The following is a 10,429-nucleotide window of genomic DNA, read 5'->3' as shown; positions in this document are numbered from 1 at the left end:
CTTGTAATCAACGAGCTCACGTGGCAAAATTTGTATGCTCTGATTGCTGCCAATTCAATAGTGGTGCGGGGTTGTGCTGAGTAAGACATGACATGGCCTCCTACTCACCGAGGCTTGTAAGTCTAAAATCATTTTTTTAAAATAATAGTAATAAAAAACTTAATTTTAGTAAAAAAAAAATAATTCACTTTCTGTACTCGCCCAGATGAGCACATATCCCTGGACTTTTTTTTTCTTCTCCAGATGAGCACAAAACCTTGGATTTTTTTTTTTTATTCAAAGATGTGTCACTCGTATTTATAGTCGAATTATGATCGTTATTCGACCGTAAATTATTACGATCTCTTCTCGGGTTCATCGTCCCAACCATGTTATAGTTTTGTTTGAAGCAGGTAGCTGGAGACCGTCCGAAGGCCTCCGGTGGTGGATAAGTGGCCATGTTACTAGGCACCGAGTGAGGGTGTCTTTCGGACGGCCTCCGACCGCCCGCTCCGAACAAAAACTATGACTTGGTGGGGATGGTGAACCCAGAAAGGAATCGCAACCATTTGCGACCGGATCGCAATCACAATTCAACCGCAAATACGAGTGGCACATCTCTTGGATCACAAAAAGTAGTCCAAGAGACCCTGTCTCCGCCCAGATAACTACATCCCAAGTTACTTTATATCCAGGGAGAAGACGCGGTAAGATATTCGAATTATTATTTAAGTATTTATAGTATGATTTCTGACATGATGTATTTATAAAAAAATTTCTTTTAAATAGGGGCATAATTAAAAAAGGTTGGGCTTCTGAGTTAATCATCGTGTGCGTTTTTCAATTTATCTTAGTGGGTGATAAAAAATTTTCATAAGATATAATCAATGAGATTAATTAAAATTCAGTTCGGATCCTCTGTCCCCATTTCTCTCTGTCCTCGTGTCTCACTGTCGATCAGACGGGTCAGATTACATTTCAAGGATGCCTTGCACATCACGAGGATACTGCACACATCTTAAAGATATCATGATATATTGAGATGTAATCTGGTCTGTCTGATCGACAGTGAAACATGGGGACAGAAAGAAATGCGGACAGATAATCTGAACTAATTAGAATTATTATTATTTTTTATTCAGGCAAGTGAGAGAAAGTATTTTATAATAAGCTTCTCTACCATAATCTCATTGTTTTATTGAGAAACTAATTAATTCTATTGGGGGTTGTCAAAATAGTAGTCTAAATGGTCGCTATGAAACACAACACAAAATTCTTTTATGCTACTGAAAATTTTCAGTCACAACAAATTTTGTCCCGAATCCAATTAACGACTGAATTCAAATGGAATTTTGAATTCTGTCGTTAATTTAATAATAAAATTTAAAATACTCACTAATTCATCAATGAAAATTAATACGCCGTCACTAACTCAAAATGTCGTTGCTAAATTGACGATAGAAATCAATTTTTCATTACTAATTTCAACAAAATTTTTGATATAAATCCCCTTGAAATTAATTCAAATTCAGTAATACATTAATCACGACATTCAATATTTATAACAAAATAACATTCATTCAACAAAACAAAACAACATTCAACATTCAACATTCAACATTCAACATTCAACATCCACACCATTCAACATACGTTCAATAAAAAGCATTATCAAATACACTTATCCTTAAACAAAACAATTAGATAAGTCTAATTTCAGCATATGACATTCGGTTAAAAAATAAATACTTTTTGTCTTCTTTCTTCTTACCATCCCATACAACTTCTTACCATCCCATCCAACAAGTATAATATAATAAGTTTAAAAAAATAAGTACATGGATAATTCAAATTTAGTTAAATAAAAATAATACGATAGATTAACATTACATTTTTCTATTTTAAAATAATCTCATATATATGAATCTAAAGTTAAACTATATATTAGTTGGATAACATAGATTACACAAAAGCAAAATTATTTATCAAAAAAATACACAAATTGATAAACACATGTTTTAAAAAAATATACATTAACAAGAGTTTGAATGTCTGTTGATGATGTGATAGAATCCAAGTTTTTAAATGCTGACCTTTCTATATATATTGGTCAAGAAAAAATATAATATAATTAAAACTAAGTTGAAGGTTAACATATCTTAGAAGAACTATCGTTATTATAACTATTTATTAGTAGCATTAGAGTCTTAAGTCTCACATGACTCAAAATCATGCGACGTTGAGAAAGTAGAAAAGCTCATAATGGAAAGCGAGATAAGAATTTTTACATTTGCTACTCTATCACCGTATTGACCAAATTTTCAATTGACTGCTCACTGACTCGAGACTGCTTTAATATTGTAACACAATACCTCAATTTTTAATTTTCTTATATGAATATTTGTACTTGAGTAGATGAAAAATTGAGACGTCCTCTGAGCTCAAGAGTTATCACACAATCATATATAACTTTTGCCATCACAAAAGCATTTCATGAATGAAATCCCTATACCACTTTGTCCAACTTCTCAAGCTTTGGGACCAATTGTTTTCCATGTGAGAAAGCTACTACTAAGTTTCAATTCATCTCTACAAATGCTTTTCATAATCACCATCACAGAATTCTTAACACCTTAATTCTTTACGGCACAAGTGTTCATCAAGTCAAATTTACTAAGACGTCAAATTAGAATGAGATTCTAACGAAAAGTGATAAAAAATTGTCCGCCAAGAGTTTGCATCATCTGACACTTTTCTTAGACTTTTGGTTGCTAAAGTATACTTGGTTTGAAGCATTCCTTAGTCCATAGCCATTATATCTAACATTCGTAAACACAAGTCAAGAAGCAATTGTGATTCTGATCCACCACTAATAAAATAAACAAATTAGATTGTTCCTAGTGGCAAAAGATGAATACGTTCGTCCCCAGCGCCCTCGTCAATCCATCTCAGGATCAATACGGAGGAGGTAAATCACGCACGACTACTGGCCTTTGGAATAATGATTAACATTTAAGGGGGACATTTACCTCGATTTTATTGAGATTCGAACCCCAGACCTCATGATGATAACACCTCGTGGGCTAATCACTAGACCCATTTGAAGGAACCAAATTAGATTGTTCCTGAACACTAGGATATTGTTTGTCATTAAATTCAAATAAACAAGTAATTTCTTTCCATATAGTCTGAAATTAAAGGTAGCTTATTCTTCACTTTAAAGAGAAGTTAAATGGTAAACACCTACGACTATTGGGTCACCCGTCCATTGGGGCGCTTGGCCATCTATGACTGCTTGACCTCCCATAACTTCTCAGTCACCCATGCTAGGGCAAAGCTTGCAATCGAGCAAGGGTGAGAGGCCATGGCTGAGCATGCGGCCATCATCATGAGCATAGGGCGAGGTCATGACCGGCCTTGAGAGAACAGCGCCGGAGAGGAGAGGGGAGAGGTTTATCTACATGCTAGAGAAAGAATTGTGCTGAAAAGGAGATCATACTGGACACTAGAGATCAGGGATTGGTTGGAAGAAGAGGATAGACAGAGCGAGAGGAGATAAAAAAATTGACTGAAAATTATTTCAGTCACTAATTAGCGATAGAATTATAATTATATTATTAATTAGTGATCGAAATAATGTTCATTCGTGCTAATTTAGCTATGGATTTATGATTTTGTCATTCATTCTGTAGATATAATCAGTTTTTAGCTTAATTACTCCGTGTATTAAAGAAGGCATAAGTTACGATAAATAAATAAAGTTCTTTTTTTATTATTAAAGAATGCATCCGTTCTCTTGATTTAATTAACTACTGCACAACAAATTAAAGAATGCATACGTTAATGAAAGTTCTTCTTTGATTTCAAGTTGAGGATCAGAGATTGGGACACATGCAACAATTTATGCTCTCGATCGTTCTTTGATTCAGCGCACGCATAGAACAACGATCACGATCAGATGGTCTTGTCTTCCTGGGCCTCTTCGCGATCATCCACGGAATTCTGACGCTGAAGACACATCTGGTGGTAGAACTTGGCGATGAACTCCTCAGCCCACTCGTCGACCACTTTCGGAGCCCCATCGCCTCCGCCGCTGCTTCCCTCCTCCACCGCTGGATCGTCAAGCGCCTGCAGGTCCTCCGCAGACGCGTAGCGGCTGATACAATCTTCGTGCGAGGGGGAAGGGGCGTGCGGCGGGGAGCACACGTCGTGGAACGCCTCGTGCCCGGAGGGCGGCGGCGGGGGCAGAAGAGGCGGCAAACTCTGGCTGCGATGATCACCCTGGAGACACAGAGGGCGAACCGTCCCGACGAAGCCGAGGCCCTTCAGCACGCCGTCACCGCCGTTGCTGGGTTTCAGGATGGCAATCTCCTTGCCGATGCGGGGCTTGTTCTTGGAGAAGAAACGACGGATGGCGATGAAGGTGGCGCGGATGATGCTAAACTTCTTCTTCGCCTTCTTCTTCTTCTTCTTCCCTAATTCAGATTTCGCCGGAGAGATGGTAGTGGCGGCGGCGGCAGCAACCACCACCATAACATTGTCGCCATCCTTCTCCATATCGATCTCTCTCTCTATATATATATATATAAATAGCTGAAGGGCGAGGAGATCCTCGCCCTCTGTATGAGTAGCGTACTCAACCTCGCAGAGGCTTGTTTGTCCTTTCAGCCCTGTGGTTCTGAAGGAGAAAGAGAGCTTTATACGCGCGCGAAGACTCGCTAATGGCTAGAAAAAGATGGATGCGTGCGTCTGTGGTTGGAATGAAAAGCTAAAGGTACGGAGGTACCTGTCAATTTTTTGCCATTAAGGGAAGGTCGATCGAGTAAACCTGAACAGGAAACAGAGGAAGGTGCGTTGGGGAAGAGGCGTTGCGCTGTCTATTTTGGTGGCGATCTTGTGGGCGTAGGTCGATTCGTGGAGAACTAACTGAGTGGATGTCCATTGATTTGCCGGTCTCTCGCCAAATTCGTTCAAAAGTGAAGTTATTGAATAAGGAGCGATCATTTTTTTCTTTAAACCTTTAATTCTTAATATTTTGTTTTGTAAAAAAAATTAAAAATGGGGTGTTGCGAGAATCGAACTCGCGACCTCTCGCACCCGAAACGAGAATCATACCACTAGACCAAACACCCGATGACATTCCATCTTTGGATCCATATTTCTAGACTAATTTCTAATTAGGGGGTAAACACCGAAACGCACAGTTATGGACGACACCATCGCCGCCCTTCATAGTTTAAATCTATTATCTATTACAACATTGACAAAGTTTTTTGGCAATGTCACAAGGGTAATCTATTGTTGAACATTGTCGGCGTTGATTCAACGGCTTAGGTTCGGCCAGTTGTTGATAAATCGACGGTTTAAATAAATATGACGATGTAGCATCAAGACACTCGTTTTTGATAATAAATGTATTCTTTTTAGTATCCCCAGCATTATCATCCATTTAATCTCGTCAGTTGTTAAATTATATTTTTAGATATTAATATATTAAGGATGTGTTCGATTGAGGATTATTCTTGATAATTTTAATTATTTATTTAAAATTATCAACAAAAACTCTATTTAATTTAAGTAATTGATGATTCTCCAATACATCAGTAAAAGGGGCATACAACCAGGAATCGGAAAACTTTGGATAACTGAGGTTTTCTTAATTCCGAGTTAACAAATTATTTTTATCCAAAATACCCTCGGATAAGAGAAAAAATGGGACAAAAAAGAAAAACGTAAAGAAAAAAATAAAAAATTTAAAAAATAAAATTAAAAAAACATAAAAAATTAAAAAAAACGTAAGAAATTAAAAAATAAAAAATTGTAAAAAACAAAAAAAACATTGAAAAATAGAAAAAAATGAGGAAAAAAACGTAAAAAAAATTTTTAAAAAAGGGAAAAAATAATAAAAATGTTAAAAAAATAAAAAATAGAAAAAAAACATAAAAATTTAAAAAATATAAAAAATAAAATTAAAATTAAAAAAGTAAAAAAAAAACTTAAAAAATTAGAAATTTAAAAAGTAAAACAAATTTGAAAAAAATAAAAAAACATAAAAAAACATAAAAAAACATTAAAAAAACATTAAAAAAACAAACAAAATAAAAAATATATATAAATAAAAAAAACGTAAAAAAGAAAATGTAAAAAAAACTTAAAGTTTAAATAATAATAATAATATATAATAATAATAATATTATTATTATGATTATGTATAGTTAGTTTTATAACTAAGGATAATATAGTAAAATATTAAAATAAGATATTCGTTAAAAGCTTTTATTGCATTACTTAAATTAAACCAAACAACAATTGATGATATTTTATTTTTCATAATCTTAGTTATATGATTATCTGGTAATTACATAACTAAAGTTATATATGTTAACTTGAACCAAACGTATCATAAGTATACTTAATGGTTTATTAACATTCGTGTCTCCTAAATTTGAAATAAAAACCCTCCAAATTTTAAAATTTAAACTTTCAGAGATCTAAAACTCTATAAAAAAAAAAAATCTCAAGATAATCATCCATTGCTAAGTAATCTTAAATATTATTTTCTCACTCACTAAAAAAATAATTTATGATTGTCTACTTGTAAAATAGCCATTCATGTTTCTATTTATTTTATTGATTACATAAACCAATTTCCCAACACAATCTTGTAGCTGTGATCTCCAGTTAAAACAGATGATGGCAAGTGTTATCACAAGGGTATGGGCAATCTATGGCCTTCACTTCCGATCGTTCAAAGTACCAGTCGCCCACCGATTTTGCAATTCCCTACAGGCAAACAGAGGAATTTCAGTTCCCACAATCATCAATTGTTTGATTATTATTTTTACTCTCTGATATACAAGCAGATACAGACTTGTATGAATCACTCACCTTGTTTCCAATAGCAGGTGAATTGTCTCCCAGCCACCTTTCCTGTCTCTCTGATTGGCAGTGGTCGAAACATGAATTTATGAACAATCCACTCTGTTTTATTGCAGAGAATCCTTGCAGGTCATTAACCATTTCATCCCTGAATCCTATATGCACCATAAGCTTCATTTTGTTTATTATTTATTATATGTGAAAATTTCGCATTCAAGATTCATCCAATCGAATACCTTGCAAGAACTGGATTTGGCTTGCATTGCACTTGGAATGGTTGAACTTACAGTCTTTCCAGTAACCTTGTGGGTCTGCATTCTTGGGAGCTAAGCTTTCTTGAATCTGAGTAACAATCAGCATTCAGGCTTGATCAAATGGATTTAACTACCTAAAACACTTCAAAATTAGCATATTCATTCACCTGCCACACGTCGTATGCTGCATTCAGAATGAAAGTTGGAGTCTTGATGTCATCCACAATGTTCTGTGGAAAGAAGCACTGCAAGAGCACAAAAACTTAACAAAAAAGATATCGAATAAACACACAATATATAAGCTGCGAGAAAACAAGCGTACCAAAGAGGCTTCCATTCTCGATGTACAGGAAGCAGGCAAGTTCTTGGTCACCCCCTTTGCGTCGACAGAACAAAAATAAGTTCATCAAGAACTTCCCTCAGAATTAACCTTAATTCTTACTAATTTACCTGAATAGACACCACTCCTTGGAACACAGATCTTAGTGAGCGACCACCAGATACATCGACACTGAATTCCCAAGTAGAAGACAGTTATGCATGAGTTACTCAACGCACCACTAAGAAGACACTTTTTTTTATCTAGTGCATGAATTTGACTTACGCGTCAAGGAAGAACCCAGCGTCAGAAAAGCACTTGACCACCGTGCTAGATGGGAAAAGTGCTCGGAACTGATCGCAATGTAATAGACTCGATAAGCCTCCAGCTGAACAGCCACTAAGAAGTGCCTATTGGTTACAAGTTAAGTTAGTAAATATATAGCAACTACGTACAGAAACAGAGATGAGGAGGAACCTTCTCAGCAGAACGCATTCCTTTGGACATGAGCTCCTCCATAACGACTGTCCAGATCCTTTGGCCTCGAAAATAAAGGCCATTCGCCTGTAATTGTTACAACACTAATTCTCCAGTTTATGACAATGTCTCAAGTGACTAGTTGTAATCCGGCTGACCTCATCGTAGCCCTCTCCAGCAAAGGATCCACTGTCGCAGTAGCGTACGCGAACTCTGTTCCAGTTGTAGAAGTCTGTTGATCAATCAAAGAACGACGCCATTAGTTTACAGTATTCTAGAGAAACATTTTTTAAGATATATATATATAAAATCAGAAATCACCAGGATTTTCTTCGACTTTATTGCTCAATTTGGCAGAAAACTCTATTTGCTTCTCCATGTAGTTTGAGGAACCGCGATTAGTCTTCTTGCGATAGACACAAGTCCGGACGTTGTTGCACCAAGCTCCACCCTGCAATCAATTAATTTACAGATAAACTGAGAGCTTTTGTTCATCTTTTTCTTAGGAGTAGTCATCTCACCTCCAAGTCCACAAGCCAATTGTTGGCACCTGATCCAAACCCCGGATCGAAATGGTATCCAGGAACAGTTCCATCCAAACACACTGCAAATTAAAGTACAAAACTAGATGGTGACAGGCATGCTTACTAACTCGTTTGGCAATTACTGTAAACTATGATATGGTGAAGGAATCAAGTGCGTAGCCATTAAGAAAAGTCATGTTTAATTACTTTGGTAGATGGATTACCTGCTCCTCGTGCAGCAGCAGAAGGAATGAGCGTCAGGTCAACAAGAAGAGGATTGCCTGAGTCAGAAATCACTGCTTTTGTGTCGAGATATGAACCCTCCAAAAGCTCGTAACCTCGACCACGGATGATCATTAATGGAGAGCAAAGCACGAGGAGATAGATCGCCGGCAAGAGCTCCATGCTGTCTTCTGCCTCTTCTTCCTGCTAAGTGAAAGGAAGGGGAATTGAGAAGATGATCGAAGGAGAAGACAACCGTATATATACGTCAAAACTTGCAAGAATTTTGCAATATTTTATGGATGGAAACAGAAGATACGTACACGAAATGCATTGCCTTTAGGGTTGCATTGGTTGAAGAAGGTAGTTAAATGGTTTGATGGCTTTACAATCTGAGACTGTCATGCCATAAGAAGGTATTACAAGGAAAAGATTTAGATTTTTAACAATTAAGATTTATGCAAAAGCTTTAAATTACATCTAGATTATTCACACGTGAATTTTAAATGCTTTTTTGCCAATAAATCACCTGCATTATGATTATTATTTTTTTCTTTTGTCGAAATGAAAACATTTAATGCAAATAAATGGAAATAATATATATATATATATATATATATATATAGTTATATTTTTGCAATTAAATGGAAATCACCTATACAGTGATTTCATTTATTGCAATTAAAAAATATTTACTATAAGGGCGCACAGGTTTCGGAAATTATTAAAGAGTATATTTTTTCCAAAATATTTTTTTATTAAAAAAATCTCTACTGCAGTGTTAGCGGCCGAAAGATTTTTTCCATTTTTTTATCTAAAAATATCTTTGTTTTAATATTATTATCATAGTTTTACCAAAACTACTATAATATAAAATAAAATTACTCTAGATAGTAAGATAAAGAACAATCATACCAAAATATTTTTTTTAACTTGGTCAAAATTACTTTTGACTGAATCAAATTCATTTTATTACTTAAAATTATGATAATGTATAATAATCTTGACTAAAACTACTACAAATACTTTTAAATCAAATTGTTTTATGTTGTGATAGTTTTAAATAAAATTATTACACATAGTTTTAGTTCTAATAATGTTGAATAAAGATATTTTTAAGATGGAAAATAGGATGAAATATTGTTTTAATATTTTTTAAATTTGAGGTATTCTTAATTGTTAATAAAAATGACACTAAGAGGTGCTCTTTTAAATTACTCATTATTTTTTCCAAAATGATAGTATTTTTATGATTAAATAAATGCTCCTTTTATAATTCTTTCTTTCATAAACATTTCAAATGAAATATAGGTAGATATTTTTTTTACTACATTACTTTCTAAAATATGTGTCGACAAACATATTTAATTATATTTCTAATTTCTATTTTTTTCATAAATTACTCCGAACTCATATACAAAAGTTCAAGAAGTCGTGCCTATACAACTTTTTTTAGGCATCATAGTTTTAAGGAGGCTTAGTGCACATGGCGTGGAAGCTGTATATTCAATTGAAACATACACTTACATTAAGAATTGATAGATAGGACTCTCTGGAAGAGAGATTGTACTTTTTATAAGTAAGCAATGGAGACACAAACCTATATATTTTTTAGGTGCCCCTAATTGTTGTCTTATGAGATTATAAGCAGTAGAGCTGGAAAAAAAATATTGAAATATCAAAATATCGAAAAATCGTACCGAAAAAATACCATATATATCAAAAATTTCGATATACCGAAAAATTCGGTATAGTATCATACCGTACCGAATTTG

General features: G+C 34.6%; 2 protein-coding genes and 1 non-coding gene across 3 annotated transcripts; all 3 read right to left on the bottom strand.

Annotated features, from left to right (window-relative positions):
* Positions 1 to 3,861: 3,861 nt before the first annotated feature.
* Positions 3,862 to 4,628, bottom strand: LOC121994391. The gene has a single exon (XM_042548441.1). The coding sequence runs from the start codon at positions 4,534 to 4,536 to the stop codon at positions 3,934 to 3,936; it is 603 nt and encodes a 200-aa protein (XP_042404375.1). The 5' UTR covers positions 4,537 to 4,628; the 3' UTR covers positions 3,862 to 3,933.
* Positions 4,629 to 5,039: 411 nt separating this feature from the next.
* Positions 5,040 to 5,111, bottom strand: TRNAP-CGG. Its single transcript has one exon. It is a non-coding gene; the product is annotated as a tRNA-Pro (tRNA).
* A 1,498-nt stretch (positions 5,112 to 6,609) lies between these two features.
* LOC121994390 (pectin acetylesterase 2-like) lies at positions 6,610 to 8,504 on the bottom strand. Its single transcript, XM_042548440.1, has 11 exons — positions 8,430 to 8,504; positions 8,230 to 8,359; positions 8,067 to 8,140; positions 7,909 to 7,995; positions 7,717 to 7,841; positions 7,563 to 7,623; positions 7,435 to 7,488; positions 7,280 to 7,357; positions 7,095 to 7,200; positions 6,868 to 7,013; positions 6,610 to 6,762 (listed from the first exon to the last, which is right to left on the bottom strand). Exons 2-11 carry the CDS (start codon positions 8,285 to 8,287, stop codon positions 6,661 to 6,663), a joined length of 891 nt encoding a protein of 296 aa, XP_042404374.1. The 5' UTR covers positions 8,288 to 8,359; positions 8,430 to 8,504; the 3' UTR covers positions 6,610 to 6,660.
* Between the last annotated feature and the right edge of the window lie 1,925 nt (positions 8,505 to 10,429).

This window comes from Zingiber officinale, chromosome 6A, assembly GCF_018446385.1.
Source record: "Zingiber officinale cultivar Zhangliang chromosome 6A, Zo_v1.1, whole genome shotgun sequence".
NCBI lineage: Eukaryota > Viridiplantae > Streptophyta > Magnoliopsida > Zingiberales > Zingiberaceae > Zingiber > Zingiber officinale.
Note: the sequence above shows the minus strand (reverse complement) of the source record. Positions and strands in the feature narration are given on the sequence as shown.

What these genes read in the sequence shown, in the direction of transcription:
- LOC121994391 (XM_042548441.1), bottom strand. Translation starts at nt 4,536, where the DNA reads ATGGAGAAGGATGGCGACAATGTTATGGTGGTGGTTGCTGCCGCCGCC.
- LOC121994390 (XM_042548440.1), bottom strand. Translation starts at nt 8,287, where the DNA reads ATGGAGAAGCAAATAGAGTTTTCTGCCAAATTGAGCAATAAAGTCGAA. An exon ending in TAAAGTCGAAGAAAATCCTG is followed by an intron (nt 8,141 to 8,229) that starts GTGATTTCTGAT and finishes ATTGATCAACAG; the next exon opens with ACTTCTACAACTGGAACAGA. An exon ending in CCAAATCCAGTTCTTGCAAG is followed by an intron (nt 7,014 to 7,094) that starts GTATTCGATTGG and finishes TGGTGCATATAG; the next exon opens with GATTCAGGGATGAAATGGTT.